General features: G+C 34.6%; 1 protein-coding gene across 1 annotated transcript in view; it reads left to right on the top strand.

Annotated features, from left to right (window-relative positions):
* KLHL4 (kelch like family member 4) overlaps nucleotides 1–10,412 on the top strand; it is a 149,320-nt gene extending 138,908 nt beyond the window's left edge. The window contains exons 10-11 of the mRNA XM_017512276.2: nucleotides 4,752–4,923; nucleotides 6,993–10,412. Of these exons, the coding sequence (XP_017367765.1) occupies nucleotides 4,752–4,923; nucleotides 6,993–7,052 (232 nt within the window). The 3' untranslated portion in view covers nucleotides 7,053–10,412. The remainder of the gene's footprint in view (nucleotides 1–4,751; nucleotides 4,924–6,992) is intronic.
* Nucleotides 10,413–17,374: the final 6,962 nt, after the last annotated feature.

Below are 17,374 nucleotides of genomic sequence, written 5' to 3'. Positions count from 1 at the left end.
TTTCTCTCTCTCTCTCTCTCTCTCTCTCTCTCTCTCTCTCTCTCTCTGTGTGTGTGTGTATGTGTGTGTGTGTGTGTGTATGTGTGAGTGTATTTGATTCCCCAAATACATGGCCCAAATTCATGACCCAAACCATGTTTCCTTTTAGAAAAACCCAAAGAATACAGTAGACTTAAAGTGTGTTTAAACAACATTGCATGAAAAAAAAAATTTAAATGACAGATTCTACTTTAAATTGCCTAGATAATTTATTGATGCCTTCTGTAGACTACAAAAAGTTATAGATAGCACACAACTCATTAAAGTTTAGGCCAGGTGTGGTGGCTCACACCTATAATCCCAGCACTTTGGAAGGCTAAGGTAGGCAGATCACGAGGTCAGGAACTCAAGACCAGCCTGGCCAACATAGTGAAATACCATCTCTACTAAAAATACAAAAAATAAATAAAAAAAAAACTAGCTAGGTGTGGTGGCATGCAGCTACTCAGGTGGCTGAGACAGGAGAATCGCTTCAACCCAGGAGGCAGAGGTTGCAGTAAGCCGAGACCATGCCATTGCACTCCAACCTGGGTGAAAGAGTGAGACTCTATCTCAAAAAAAAAAGTTTGGTACCAGCCTAACTACCAGAGAATGTACCCAGATTTTTTCTCAATCCATAATTGTATTCAACAAAGGTAAGTGCAGTTTTTATTTTAAGTAATGGTACCTAAGCATTCAATACTATTTATATGCCTGTAAAAGTATTTATGGTTGTGCAGCTAAAAGCCATATACCTATAACCTCTTTATAAAACTCTTGATAGTTGGCAAGACTAAATCATATATAAAATAAACATATAATATCTGGAATTATTATATTCGAGAAAACATAACTTGATCCAAAGTGCTAACAAATTTGTATAAAAATAATTGGGTATGTTAAGATTTCATTGACACTTCAAACTACACTGGAGCTGGGCATGATGAGTCATGCCCATAATCTCAGCAATCTGGGAAGCTGAAGCAGGCAGATCACTTGAGGCCAGGAGATTGAGACCAGCCTGGCCAACATGATGAAATCCCATCTCTAAGGAAATACAGAAATGAGTTGGGCATGATTGTGCCTACGTGTAATCCCAGATACTGGTGAGGCTGAGGCACGACAATCGCTTGAGCTTGGGAGGTGGAGGTTATGATAAGCTGAGATCGCACAACTGCACTCCAGACTGGGCAACAGTATAAGGCTCTGTCTTAAAAAGAAAACTGCTTTGGAGTGGTAAACTCATGGGAGGGAGAGGTCAAGGAAAAAAGATTGATATGGAAAATCCACGTTGTTTTTTACAGAAATATTAAATGCTGTCTAAAGGATTCTATCCAAAATAACACAGAACTGTACAGAGATATCTAGTAAATAAGAAGCTGTGAAGGTTTGTTGCTCTGAAAATCACATCTGATTTCACAAAAAATTTATCTGTCAAGAAGTAAATAGATAATCAGAGATACAAATAATTCTCTGTCTTATAATGGCAATTTTCTTGTAATAAATCCTAGCAAGATTTTTTTCATTATATATATTATAGCCTGTGCTTTCTTGTTTCTATTGCAGTTTGGAAGCTTTTTGTTGAGGCTCCGTAACTGTGTTGCATTAGCTTGGCTTCCAGGATCTAAATGTATGAAACTATATAAGTTGATTTTATCACAAAAGAGTGTACATCTCCTAACAAAAAAAATGTGGAATACATACAACTATTTTAATAAAATAATCATAATCTCTCTATTATTATAATGCCAACATTTTCTTAGCTTCACTCTAAGAACCCTTGAAATTGTGGAATTCTGTGTTAAAACTTGAAACAAATAAATTGGGCTGCATATTTTAGTACCATAGAGTGCTCACAGTAGAACTAGCCTTATTATGGTTTAAAATGTCTATACCAATTTTAATAGGTATTTACATAAACCACTAAAAATATAAATTTTTTAATATAATCTGTGGCAAAGACTAAAAAATTAAATATTTACATGCATATCCTATAAGTAAATGTTTAACCTGATTTTCTGACATAATTACACTCCCAAATTTACTGATTTTTTAAAATCTCATACTCTTAAAATTTTTAAAAAAAAGAGAAAAATGGGAACTTTACACATACTAAACAAATGCATAGTATAGTAGTTAAACATATCTGATTAGATGTCAGAAAGATCTGAATTCAAATTCTAAATCTACTGTTTATTAATTATGTGACATTGGCTCAGTTACTTTACATATCTAAAATCAGTTTCCTCATGTGTAAAATGGGAATAATAACAGTATCAACTGCATAGGGTACAAGATGAAAAGTGGTAATGCACTTAGCACATTGCTTGCCATATGTTAGGTACTCAATAGGAGTCAGTTCTAAGTATCGTGATTTTTTTTTTTTAGTATTATTGCTATAATCCAGTATTATTGTTATTACTAACATTATCACCTATTATTACCCTATTGTCATTTTCCTTGAAAATGCATTGAGAAAAGGACTAGTGCTAAAACATAATTTTCAAAAAGTCAAAATCTTGGCTTTCATACAAATATAAAATGACACATTTTATATATGTAACAAAATATCACATGTACCCCATAAATGTGCACAAATATTATATATCAATAAAAAATTTGAAAAAATATAAAATGAACACATGTTAAACATTTTATGGGATTCATAGATGAAGAAAACAATTATAAGATGTTAAAAAAGGTTCAAAAGAGCATTTAAATAAAAGGTACTTAGACAACTATGAATGCTGAAATAATTTATCAATAGATACAAAACTAGTTGAAATCATATAGAACAAAAAAAGGTAATTTTTGGGAGTCATTATTTCTACATTGTGGAAATCAATTCTATTTCTATCAGGCAAAATGAATTTGTAATGTTATATAAAAAATCACAAGGAAACTCAGTTTTTTACAACTTAACTGCCACACATGCAGAGTTGTAAAATAGTGTTGTCAGTAGAAAGTCAATTAAAGATGCACCCTCTATAGAATCAGATTATCCTCATGTCCATGTCTTGAACAATTTTCCTGATGCTATTTTTTTTTGGTATGTGCTAAAACACTTTTGGATTACCCAATTACTTATGATAATAATTTAAATTAAAGGTTTTTAAAACCATCACATCAGTTGGGTCGGGGATCACTATTACTATAATGTTAATGAGAAAATTGAGGCAAATAAATCAAGGAAATGATTCCTAATTACTCTAAGTGGGAAAATAAGACCATGACTCATTCTCTTGACTTCAGGCTCAATTTTATCTCCACTAGAATATATATCCTTCCATTCAAAGTAAGGGGAGACAGAAAAGCAAAAGAGAAACAAGGAAGAGAAGCAATGATATTTTAATTTTAATATGTGGTGGCTACCTTTGTCTTTAATAACTGCTTCTATGTATCTTCACAGATAACCATATTACCTATTAGTTTTTTCTTCAAAAGACTCAACATTCCCCAAACTCCTCTTCTTAATCAAGCAGTATCCAGATAATAATGTTATCCAGATTTTGAGCACTAGTTACCAAGCCCATGAAGAAAAATCTTTGGTCTATGAGTTCTGGTTGATGATTCATATATGTGTGTACCCTGACTGTCAGCTGAGTGAAGCATCAATTAACAATAGCTATTGTTTTGAAGATTTGGCTTAGCCAGAGCATGTAGCTATGGATTTTCTGGTTCTGAGTTTTACTATAACATCTGAATTTAAAGTGATATGCCATATGACACACAATGATATAGAATTTAGGTTGTCTGAATTAATGCTGATTTCAGATAGTATTTTTAAAATCCTGGGTGTGAGACCAAAGTCAGATGGAAGCTGAAATCAGATGATTTAGAATATCATCAAAGAGATACAAACAGTGGTTAGAGGGGATAATACAAATATAAGTAGATCAGCAGAAAGTGATAAATGAAAATCTCTTGTAAAACAAATATTTTTCATTAGGCTTTTATAAATAGGCCAATATAAAGTCAGGGAGCATTTTTTGTATAAGTGCGAATTTTCTTCATTGTTCACCTTTTAGATTTTAGTGTTATGTATTTTTTAAAATAAGCTTCAAAGATTAGGAAAGAATTTCTAGAAAACATCTTAATATTACTTATTGAATTATTTTTCATTTTGCTTACTAAAGTGGTTTTGGCATAAGGAGTTAATTTCAGATTAAAGTGGAAAACAATAAACCTTGACTCCACAGAGATAAATAACAACTCTCAGCAAGTTAAAACACAGGATAAGTCTATAACCATTCTATCTTCAAATAGTATTAAAACCAAAGTACTACATTTCATAAAGTAAATATAAAAAGGCAATTATATTCAGGTTTACTTTAAAATATGAGTTCTCATATAAAAGGGATCAGGCATCTTATGTATAACTTCGACAAGTAAATAATAAAAGAAAAACAAAAGCTCTTCAATCAGAATGCTCAGTGAAAGGAGACATTTTTTTGTATAATGCCAGGATCACAATATGTGAAATTTCCTCCAAGTTTATCTGAGTACGGACTAATGAAATGCATGGTATCTTGGAAAACAAAACGTTTTCAATATGCTTTGAGAGACATCTAGTGGCTGAAGAAAATTTTGTCATGTACATATCCATAATACATTTGTATAAAGTGTTTTTAATTCTCTGTTTCACAGAGGTATACATTTTGAGAATGTCTGTTATTTTCAATTGTTAACTCTATTAGACTTTTTCTCCAAATTTTCTTTCTAAATTTCTTAAGGTATGATCCAAAAAGTGATTCATGGTCAACTGTGGCACCTCTGCGTGTTCCCCGAGACGCTGTTGCTGTATGCCCCCTTGGAGAAAAACTATATGTGGTTGGAGGATATGATGGACATACTTATTTGAACACAGTTGAGTCATATGATGCGCAGAGAGATGAATGGAAAGAGGTATTCAAATAAAAATATTTCAGGTTTTAAAAAGAAGATTTTAAAGCATATTTTTGAAATTAATTGCATTCTCCTCTTTAGGTCCCAACAAGATCTTTTAGTGAAATTTATAGTGTGCACTCTATCTATACCTTAGAGAGTTATTAGTTGATATAATTAATTATTAGCAGGACCCATCAATACTTACATAAAAGGGGAAAGATCATTCTCTTGACTTCATGAAAACATTCCCTTTAAAGAAAATAAGCAGGTCCAATAAAACACTTCAGTAATAAATAAATAAAGCACTTTACCATGGCCAACTTTGTTGGGGCTATCACTTGCAAGGGTTTGTCCTGCAGACTCTGACTTAATGATGGATAAATAAATATATTCACACCAGAATACAGTGAATGAGCAGGTTGGGGTGTCCAGGCCACTAACAGACACTTGAGGAGAGTGCTGTAAAGAGATAGCAGCTGCTGGCCGCAAAGCACTGGCCTCTGGACTTTATTCAGCACACATTAAATGACAAAGCTTTGAGTTAACACCACTAGATTGAACAGATTAAATGACAGGTTCCAAGACCTGCAGCAAACACCATTAGTGGGTAATATCCCTGGTCGACCTTCCCCCAAGAGATTCATCTGGAATGATTAAAGGTTAGTTTATAGGACCACGTGAGTAAACAAGTTATTCAGATAAATTCCCCTGCATTTCCTAGCTATTTACTTTTCTCATTAACTAAAGGTAAAGGGGATAAAGCTTCCTTCAACCAAAACTTCTGCCAAAACTATGCAAACTTCTCAGACTTCCAAGAAGGTTTGTGACTATACTTTATAATTTTCTCTAATAATTTTCCCTTAATATTTTTGCCACCTGCATGACTGAACTCCCACACAACTTTTTATGTGTATGTTGTGACCTGAGAACAAAAGGGTAACATCCTCTTCCACAAACATCTGCTCTTTTTATTGGCTGGCACCCAGAAGAAAAGCCTTCAGTCTTTACCATATAGAGACTGTGTAAACTATAATACTCGTAAATTCATCAGTCAATCAATAATTTAGTAAATGCTAAAGGACCAGAATTAAAACCTCTGAAAAGTGCTGGGTATCTAATAGAACGAATTTCAAGGAGAATACAGAAAATAGTATTGAAATGGCATCTTCAAGATGTTAAAAGCAAATTTGACTCTTTCGACTGTTTTGCCAGTGATAGCCCTAAATTTATTCTAAAATACTTAATAATACTTTGTAAATTAAATGATGAGTTAACAAAAGACATAAAGTATGGTTAACTCTTTACCATCTCTACAAACAGGCAAACCTTGTATTTGGTACCTAACTTTATCTTCCTTTCTACTGACTTCATGCTACTCTGTATTCTACAGGGTACAGCTGGCTATTGCTCTAAATAAATTGGTGCTAATATAAGGACAGCTGATAATGAGTTTTTAATCTCTCTCCTCCAATAATCTGACTCATCAAGACTCAGAAACCCTCAAATGTTACAATGTAGGTAGCTCCTATTTTATCAACACTTAGGACCGACCAGAAATGGAAGAAAAAAAAAATATCATGCAAGGGGTTAGGTCAAATACAATCAATATTGAAAATGTTTGACCAGCTTGTGGGATTTACTTTTCTGAAGATGGCAGACAAGTAGTTAAGAGTCATATATTATATTTCTGGCTGTGTCACTGTTTCATTGTGTGATCCTGGAAAGAGTGAAAGAGAACTAACAGATAGTGGGATTGTTACTACTAAGTGCAAATTGTCATTCATTATCTCACTCAACCATCACAAAAGCCTTGAAGGGTTAGTATAATTAATTAGCTGTAATTTTTCAAGTGAGAATATTATCAGAGAGATGAAACTTACTTAAGATCACCTAATCCTCAAACTCAAGTTTTTACTATTCTAAAGGCTGTATTCTTTCCACCACACTACACTGCTATCCGGGCTGCAGTTTATCTCATCTTTAGACAAGGTGATGTTAGGACTTCTTCAACTATATTGAATATAATATTCTATATTATACTAAAATCAGAGTTCCAACAATGTTTTGTTTCTTGTTTTGTGTTTTAGGAAGTTCCTGTTAACATTGGAAGAGCTGGTGCATGTGTTGTAGTGGTGAAGCTACCCTAAAGCTATCTTAATCAAATTGAATGAAACTGGGTAATTTCAAGAAACTGAGTAGGACAAGGGAAGAAAGAAATATATGTTCTTTCTTCTGCAATTAATAATCAGACTGGAAAATTGTTGTATCATTTTAATATGTAGTTATAATTGCTTTCATTTGTGAAGCCAAAATGTTTTTAAACATGAATTACATGATTATTAAGTGTATGTGTTATAGCACCTGATAATATAAAAGGAAATCCAGCAGTCTAGATTTAGCCCCATTACTGCAAAAGGCTAAAATATTTAATGAAAATTGATGATGGCCACAGTGTGCAAGTTATAAAAGCATTAATACATTTCAAGGTAAGAGCCTTATAAGTTAAAAACACTTTCAGTTTTTTAAAAAAATATACTATTATTATCTGGAACATAGAAATATAAAAGGTAACATCTAAAGCTTAAAATAGAAAGTCTGATTTTCAGTAAGCCATTATTCTCCTATTCAAATAATATTCCAAAGAGCTAAACAATTTCTCACCTTTACCAAGAGGAAAGCTCTTACTGTGGTTGAGGCTAAAAAAAAATATGGCTCATTAACATAATTTGTTATGCTGATTACAATATGTCAAAATTTTTACAGGTTTACTCATCTGCCAGAGCACACATATAAATTTGATATTTCTTAACATACTGTCTTGTTAAATTTGTTACCAGTATAATGATATTATAATTTCATATATACAGCCTATACAATGAAATAATGAATATTTATCATATTGATACAAACTGTGACCTCAGCTTCAGAGTGTCAGGGCCTCACTTGTATAGAATGTAATGTTCTCCTCAAACATTTATGTGAACTCTGAAAACATGTATCATTAAGTTAAACAAGTTTTCAAAAACAAAACGATTTTTAAAGTACATAAAATTGAGGATGTTATTCAGTGTTAACACATAGAAACACCAAAATATTCAATAAGCCTGGTCAATTTTATAGACATATTTTATGTACCACACATGCTTTTCTGTTATTGTTATATTATCCGGTAGAAAATGTTAGGATATGTGTGCTATACCAAAAAAAAAAAGTCTTTTTAAATTTAAAAATAACGTAAATGCCTAGTTGAATACTATTTTATGTGTAATTCTTCAATTTATTCTATTTAATTATACAACTAATATGAAATATTGAAAAAAACTTAATGAAAGTAACTTTTCAAGTAATTGCACAATTTTAGAATTTCTACAATAAGTCCTTTTAAATAACTTTGTATTGCAGATTGTGAAATCAAAATCTGGAGAAATGCTTATAAAATATACTACTAGCTTATAAGTTTTAAGAAAGAACAATGTAAGTTGTACAAAGATGTTTGTAGTTTGACAAATTGAATTTAAATAGACTTTATTACCTCTCATTATATTGTGGCTTTAGAATATATCAAGTATAACCTGAATAGACTTTTTGATTTTACATTTTCTATATCACTAACGCACTTAAATACAAAAATAAAATTCCACTCCTCTATTTCTTCTTACACCTGCCATTGTCTCTAATTCTAAAGAGAGAGCTATAGATTTCTTCAATTCTAGAGGTGAAGATAAAGACATAGAGAGGCTGTGAAACATACATGCAGGCCTGTTAGGTCTTTTGAATTCACACCTTATTGAAATCAATGTAGAAGTAGAGTTACCTAAACCTTTATTGCTGATGCACAGCTTGGCCTGTTAAGTTAAATGGGGGTATCAACCAGTGGAAAAGATCAAAGGACCTATTGCAGCCTAGCTTACCAATCCTACAGTAAATACTAGGTGCTACCAATAGGCAGATTGTGTCTAGAGTCATGCCTGGACAAGAAAGTGAAAGTTGAATACTCTCTTCTCAATGGCATAGCTGGACTTGCTTCGGTGTGATTAAGTATGTTTCCCAAGGCTACCACTTCATAGCTGCATTTAAAAATTGTGTTCAAGCCAATATGGCTGCTATGGTTTGAATATTTTTCCCTCCAAAATTCATGTTGAAACTTAATTCCTAATATAGCAGTATTGAGAGGTAGGGCCTTTAAGAGGTGATTGGGCCATAAGGGCTGTCCCCACCTGAATGGATTAATCCATTCATGGATTAATGTATTACTGGTGACTTTATATGGAAAGGAAGGAAGAGTTACCTAAGCTGGCATGCTCAGGGAGCATCATATGCCCCCTGGCCATGTAATGCTGCTGTGTGTTACCTTGGGACTTACCTGACATCCCTTACCAACAAGGCTGTTCCAGATATGGCCTCTCAACCTCAGACTTCTCAGCATGCCTAACTCTAAGAAATAAATTATTTTTTCTTTATAAATTACCCGGTTTCCAGTCTTCCGTTTTAAGCCTCAGACAATGAACTAAGACAATGCCCTAGATGAGCTGCCAAAATCTGAGCAAATGTGAGCCATCAGAATAGAGACCGGCAGAGGCCCAGGGCAAGAGGGAGGTATTTATATATTCTTTCAAGAGTATAGGGCTCACACATTTACTATACTGAGATTGGAAAGACAAGGTTGCTTCTTGGTTTTTTACTATAATCACTATGATCATGTTCAGGATTCCCTACTCTGCAACTCTCAGCGTGCATCATGATGATTCTCCAATACTATCAGCTACCTTCCCTGTATTTCCACAGGGCATCAAGAACTTCTACAAAACTTTACCATGCAGAAGCTGAAGGTCTGAGACTCTGGGGCACTAACTTCAGATCCTTCCTCTGCACAACAATGCAGTCTATCAATCTGACACAGGTGTGGCTGTTGCCCCTTTTTGATACGGAGGGAACACTGAAAGGGAGTTTCCTTCTGGAGTTCCAAATGCAATATAGATACTAACCCCTCTGATTCTGGATTTTGTTTCAAGTTCTCTAACAAGACTCTTACCTTGAGATCTTAGACTAGGTAAAGAAAATAAAAGGCCATTGGATATCCTCAACTGCCTGCATTCTATGTCCACTTTCTCCCAATCACATCACCTGAGATAGAAGGGACAGATTTTTCAGTTGCTATTTCTCTTTGCATTGAACTTTGTTTATATCCTGTCGACATTGCTGAAGACACTTAAGTCCCAACCTAAATGATGGAAGGAGTATCTCCCATCTTGTCTGTGGAATATACCATAAGATCTACCACAATTTGCAAGCATGGATCTCCATATTTCAAAGAAACGTTTTTAAAATGTTTGTAAAATTTCAAATATCTCACCACAATAAATATGGGTAAGGTGATAATATGTTTAATTAGCTTGATTTAATCATCCCACAATGTATACATATGCCAAAATGCTATATTGTACCACATAAATATATATAATTATGATTTACGAATTATAGTAATATTAATAAAAGTGTTAAAGCTTATTTCTCTCTTGACAATGCTTGTTTTTCAAGATTATGGCCTGCTACAGACTAGGAAAAAGTCCTGTTCATGGTGCTAAAAGTTTAATATTGACACTCTCTTTTTATCTGTCATAATCCTAATCCCCTCCCTTAACACACACACAGAAACACACACACACACACACATACAGCATATATAAACAATGAGGGAAATGGGCACATATGGCTACATATGGGGAAGATTATAAATGGGTAAATATTAAAAAATAAAAGCACATTAATATCTTTCAGATATTAGCCCCTTGACATAAACATATATTAAAGATCTGTGTTTAGTACCCTAGTTATGCATACTAATTAAAACTAAGTTTATGAAATTTGTACCAAATCCAAGCCTATAAAATTGGGATTATATTTTAAGTAATGGAGAATCTGAATTAAATCACCTTACCTATACAAAAGCCACCTCAGTTTGCCAAATTTACATTTCATCTAAGGCCGTGGAGACCTTCATTAAAATAGCTCTGTTTCATATGTTAAATTCAGTTTATTGCTGTGTGGTTTTAAAAGCCTAACTGGACCAGAACTAATTATATTTAACCAGAATGGGAACACATGAATTCTGGCCATCAAATCACAGCTAATCTTATTTTAAAACAAACCAAGAAAGATAATAACAAATGGAGATCTTTGAAAGCCATATCTTCACAAATCCACTTAGACTTGTTTGAATTTTGTCAGCTCTGCATAATGGGATGAGGCTGAAAAGCCAATCAGGCTGAGAAAGTTCATATGAATTCATAGAGCCATCCTGGCTAATCCAATGCATAGTGACTTGCCCAATTGAGACAAGGCCTGAGCCAATAGACACAGACAATTCTCTTCCTCAAAATATAATCTCTTTGGATGACTTTTAGTTTTATTCATTATAGTATCTCCCAGTGTCTGTCATAGATTCTAATACAAAGTTGGTGTTCAGTAAATAATTGTGGAAAAAAATAAATGAATAGATTTTTGATGGTGTTAAAGACCAAATATTTTACAAGAATGGGATTCAAATAACAGCACTGGAAACATAGCCAAATAAGTAAAGGCAGAGGTCTGTCTCTCTGATTCTGTCCACAAATCTATACACACATTAAAAACACAGAGAGATGAGATAAAATAACACAAAATTTAGGTACATAGCTACACTCCATAGAAATAAAGGCAAATCTTCAGATGCTAGGAACTCACAGGGAACTTAGAAAATAATAATAAACTCAGACGGTAATAGAGATCATGCTGCAGTTAATGAACTTAATTATAACCATTAAAGGCACAGATTTTAACACAATGTTTAGACAATAATCATTAAGACATGGTCTTGAGACTTCTCCCAGGTGAATAAAGCCAGGAACATCCAGAAGTGGACACTTTAAATACTTAAAAATTCATTGAGGAGGTAATATAGCAGATAAGACACAAATGAGAAGGTAATAAACTGGAAGGAAGGCCTGAATACATTACACAGAGTAGAGCAAAAAAGCTTAATAATGGGAAATAATTTTTTTTAAATGTTAAGAGGAGTAGAAGATAGAATGAGATGGTCACATTTGAGACTCTTCACATCTAAAAGTACATTGATCTTTAGAAACTAACTCTAAAGTTTATATGGCAAAGCAAAATACCCAAAATAGTCTACACAAAATTAAAGAACAAAATTGGAGGACTGGTACAACCCAACTACAACTTACTATACAGCTACAGGAATCAAGAGAGTATGAAACTGGCAAAATAACAGACAAACATATCAATGGGACAGAACAGAGATCTTAGAGACAGACCCCCATAAATATAGTCAACGGACCTTTCAACAAAGACCAAAGGCAACACAATGGAGAAAACATGGGCATTTCAACAAGTGGTGCTGGAAAACCCAGGTCTATATTTAAAAAATGAATCTAGACAGACATTACACCGTTCGTAAAAAGTAACTTAAATTTGATCAGAGATCTAAATGTAAAACGTAAACCTAAAATCTCCTAAAAGATAACATAGGAGAAACTCTAGACCACCTTGGGTTTGGTAATCACTTTTTAGATACAACATTAAAGACACAATCTATGAAAGAAAGACTTGATAAGCTGAACTTCATTAAACTCAAAAACTTTGCTCTGTAAAATACACTGTCAAGAGAATGAAAGGAGAAGCCACAGACTGCGAACAAATATTTGCAAACTGCGTGTTTGACAAAGGACAGTTATCCAAAATATACAAAGAAATCAACAATAATAAAACAAACAGCCTGAACAGACACTGTCTTAACTTGGGCTTCCATACCAAAAATATCATAGCCAGGTTGGTTTATAAGCAACAGAAATTTATTTTGTGTTTTAGATTGCCAATTTCTATTTGTATTTTTACACAGTGAAGAGCAGAAAGAAGGATGCTCTTTCAGGATTCTTAGAAATGTAGCAATCCTGCTCATGAAGGTTCTGCTCTCATTAAATCCTACTTACCTTCCAAAGGCTTCACCTTCCAATATCATCATGTTGGGGGTGGGAACAATTTTAACATATGACTTTGGAGGGGCACAAACATTCAGTCCATAACATTCAGCTCCTTAACCCCCTCCCAAAATCATGTCCTTCTCATATGCGAAATACATTCATCCATTCCAACAGTTTGAAAACTCTTAACTCTTTCCAGAATCAACTCAAAAGCCTAAATTCCCTTGTTTCATCTAAATATCTAAATCTGATGTGGGTGAGACCTTAGGTATGACGTATTCTGCAGCAAATTTGCCTTCAGTTGTGAACTTATGAAACCAAATATGTAAATTTGCTTATTAAAATAACATAAATATGTAAATTTGCTTATTAACATAACAGTGGGACAGGCATCAGAGAAAGCCTCATTCTGCAATGAAGAAGTAGGAAAGAAAAAAAAAGGAGTGACAGGTTATAAGTAAGTCCAAACTATAAGGGAAACTCCATAAGATTTTAAGGCTCAGGAATAAACCTCTTTGGCTAGATACTCTGCCCTCCAGGCCCAGTAGGGATGAAGGTACCAACATCTATACATACTGAGGCAGAGGTCTAATCTTCTGGATCCACTGTAGCAGGAGGTCCCAACTTTTGGACCCACTTAAGTGATGGTCTTGTCCCCAAAGCTTTGCTTGGCAAGGGTTTGTTTTCTAAGGCCCAATATTTTATGATACTATTTATTTTAATGTTCAGAATAGGAAAATCTATAGAGACTTAGGGTAGATTAATGGTTGGCTAGGGGCTGGAGATGAGGGCTGGAAGGAAATAGGAAATAAGGAAATGTTTAGGTTTATGGGGTTTCAGTTCATGGTAATGAAAGCGTTCTAAATTAAGATTGTGTTTATGGTTATACAACTCCGAATATAATTTTTAAAACGTGGAACCTAAAATTTCAGTGGATGAATATTATGCTATATGAATTTATATTTAAATAAAAATCTGTAAAAACTGTACCATGTTTCGCATTGCAAGCTCCAAGGATATTTTTTCTTCTTCCTTCCTTCCTTCCTTTGTTTCTTTCTTTCTTTCCTTCTCTCTTTCTTTTTTTTGAAACAGGATCTCACTCTGCCACCCAGGCTGAAGTGCAGTGGTGCAATCATGGCATCATGGCTCACTGCAGGCTCTACCTCCCAGGCTCAAGAAATCCTTGGGCCTCTGCCTCCCAACCAGCTGGAACTATAGGCATGGCACCATCATACCCAGGTAATTGTTTTATTTTTATCTTTTGTCGAGAAGGGGTCCCACATCCAGACCAGTCCTGGGCTCCTAAGCTGATCTAGAACTCTTGGTCTCTGGTAATCCTCCCACATTAGTGTCCCAAAGTACTGAGATTACAGGCATGAGCCACTGTGTCTGGCCCAGATGTTATTTTTCTAATTATTCTTAGATTCTTAGGCTATATCCTTAAATGCTAAGTTTCTTTTTTCATTAGCCTGACTTGTTAACTCAGACATCTGTGAGAAACATACTCCAATTTTATTAGAAGGAAGATAAACATTTTGCTCTTGTTTGTATTGTAGTATAATAAATTGAAATATTATCTGGGGTGTTCTTTATTTCTCTGAATTTATTCTCATCCTGTACCATCTCTAATCCGGCCCATTATAGTCCTACTCAGGAGTTGTAAGACTACAATCTTACATCATAAACTCAAATACCATTAATTCAGGTATAAGAAAAAATATTTAACAGGGGACTGTGTTAAGCTAGGAGATTTTTCCTGATTCCCCACTAAGACTAGATAAAGATACCATGAGCTGGGTGGGAAAGAGACTTGGGGAGAAAGTTGATAATAAAGCAAGAAAGACATGAGTGAATGTTGGGTGTGTGGAAATGTTTGCCAAGTACCCATTTTCTTCAACCCAATCCTAGGAGCAAATAAAACCCCCAGATAGGCTAAGGATCCTGGAATAGGGAATATGTATACCACCTTCTTTTCTAAGATGATGCCTGCAAAGACAGCAAACTATGTCATATGTGTAGGTGTAAAAGGGCTGAAGATAACCTCTGTCTCCCATGATCATAAATGGGGTACAGAAGTGTTTGTGAATTCATGGATTACTAAAAGAGGCATGGAAACTACCAATGGACCTGCAAGACAGTCTTGTGGCTGTAAAAATTATGTGGCTGATATAGAGGATATGGAAGGAAACATAAAGTCGGCAAGCAGATGAGGAGGTCTTTACATTTCTGTAGATGTCATGATGGAAAAAGAGTACACTGAAGGGCCAGATAGAATAGGTGTTTACTAAAACAGATAAGACAACATGATTCCACTTTTGTGAACTTTTAAAACTCACCATATATATGTAAAAGTAGAAAACAATTGACTTGAAGGATACATGTTACCTTCATGGTTGACTCTTTTACAAAAGAACAACTTAAAATAAGTATGACAGAATGTTAACACATACATACTGGTGTAAGTTTTTAATATCTAGTAGTCTATTTTTTGGAGCATGAGTGAGAGAAAACTTATAAATCTTAACAGAAAAAAATAACTAAGTTTTTTGTCATGAATTGAAAAATCACAAATAAGTAATTTTGTGTGTGTAGTAGGTACAATTCTTATTCCATGAAGTCACATTATATTTTTTTATTTTCAAAAAGGTAGATAAATTTCTACTCTGAGTAAATAAAATTATACTCTCAAGTTTCTAATTTCCCTATATTCAACCCTTAACCATCCCCTCTGAGGTTAAGCCATCTCTGTCATTCCTCTCTGATGGAGCAACTTCAGGAGGCAGTACCTCTGTTCCTCTTTTAGTTTGGAAAGCCAGGTTGGTTCAACATACAGAAATCAATAAATGTGATTCATCACATAAACAGAACTAAAGACAAAAACCACTTAATTATCTAAACAGATTCACAAAAGGCTTTTGATGACAATCAACACCCCTTCATGTTAGAAACTCTGAATAAACTAGGAATTTAAAAAACATACCTCAAATAACAAGAGCCATTTATGAAAAACCCACAGCCAACATCATACAGAATAGGCAAAAGCTGGAATAATTCCCCATGAAAACTTGCATGAGATAAGGATGCCCTCTCTCACCACTTCCATTCAACATAGTATTGGAAGTCCTGGCAAGGGCGATCAGGCAAAAGAAAGAAATAAAGGGTAGGCAAACAGAAAGAGAGGAAGTCAGTCTATCCCTGTTTGCAGATGACACAATCCTGTATCCAGAAAACCCCATAGTCTTAGCTCAAAAACTTCTTAAGCTGATAAACAACTTTAGCAAGTCTCAGGATACAAAATCAGTGTGAAAAATTCACTAGCATTCCTATATATATATATTCTTTATATATGAAATATATATATTTCATATATAAAGAAATATATATATATTATATATATAGACATACATACATATATGAAAAGGAGTTTATTAGGAGAATTGACTCACATGATCATAAAGTGAAGTCCCACAATAGGTCACCTGCAAGCTAAGGAGCAAGGAAGCCAGTCCAAGTACCAAAACCTCAAAAGTAAGGAAGCCAACAGTCTAGCCTTCAGTCTGTGGCCAAAGCCCCAAGAGCCCCTGGCAAATGACTGGTGTTAAGTCCAAGAGTCCAAAGGCTGAAGTACTTGGAGTCTGATGTTTGAGGGCAGGAAGCATGTAGCACAGGAGAAAGATGCAGACTGGAATACTCAGCAAGTCCCTTCATTCCACCTTCTTCTGCCTGCTTTATTCTAGCCACTCTGGCAGCTGATTAGATGGTGCCCACCCAGATTGAAGGTGGGTCTCCCTTTCCCAGTCCACTGACTTAAACGTTAATCTCCTTTGGAAACACCCTCACAGACACACCGAGGAACAATACCTTGTATCCTTCAATCCAATCAAGTTGACACTCAATATTAACCATCACAAACCACAAATGTAAAATCCCAAACTAAAAACCATGGAAAACAACCTAGGCAATACCATTCTTGACATAGGAACAGGCAAATATTTTATGACAAGCACTCCAAAAGCAGTCACAACAAAAACAAAAAATGACAAATGAGACCTAATTAAACTAAAGAGCTTATGCACAGAAAAAGAAACCATTAACAGAAAAAGCAACCTACAGAATGGGAGAAAGTATTCACTAACTATGCATACCACAGAGGTCTTATATCCAGCATCTATCAGGAACTTAAACAAATTTACAAGAAAGAAACAACCTCATTAAAAAGTAGTCAAAGGGGCCAGGCACGGTGGTGCACACCTGTAATCCCAGCACTTTGGGAGGCCAAGGCAGAAGGATCACTAGATCAGGAGATTGAGACCATCTTGGCTAACATGGTAAAACCCCATCTCATTAAAAATACAAATACTTAGCTGGGCACGGTGGCATGTGCCTGTAATCTCTACTATTTCAGAAGTGGAGGCAGGAGAATCACTTGAACCTGGGGGGCGGAGGTTGCAGTGAGCCAAGATCGCACCACTGCACTCCAACCTGGGCGA

Source organism: Cebus imitator, unplaced genomic scaffold (assembly GCF_001604975.1).
Source record: "Cebus imitator isolate Cc_AM_T3 unplaced genomic scaffold, Cebus_imitator-1.0 Scaffold468, whole genome shotgun sequence".
Classification (NCBI taxonomy): domain Eukaryota; kingdom Metazoa; phylum Chordata; class Mammalia; order Primates; family Cebidae; genus Cebus; species Cebus imitator.
This window is presented reverse-complemented; position numbering and strand designations above follow the sequence as displayed.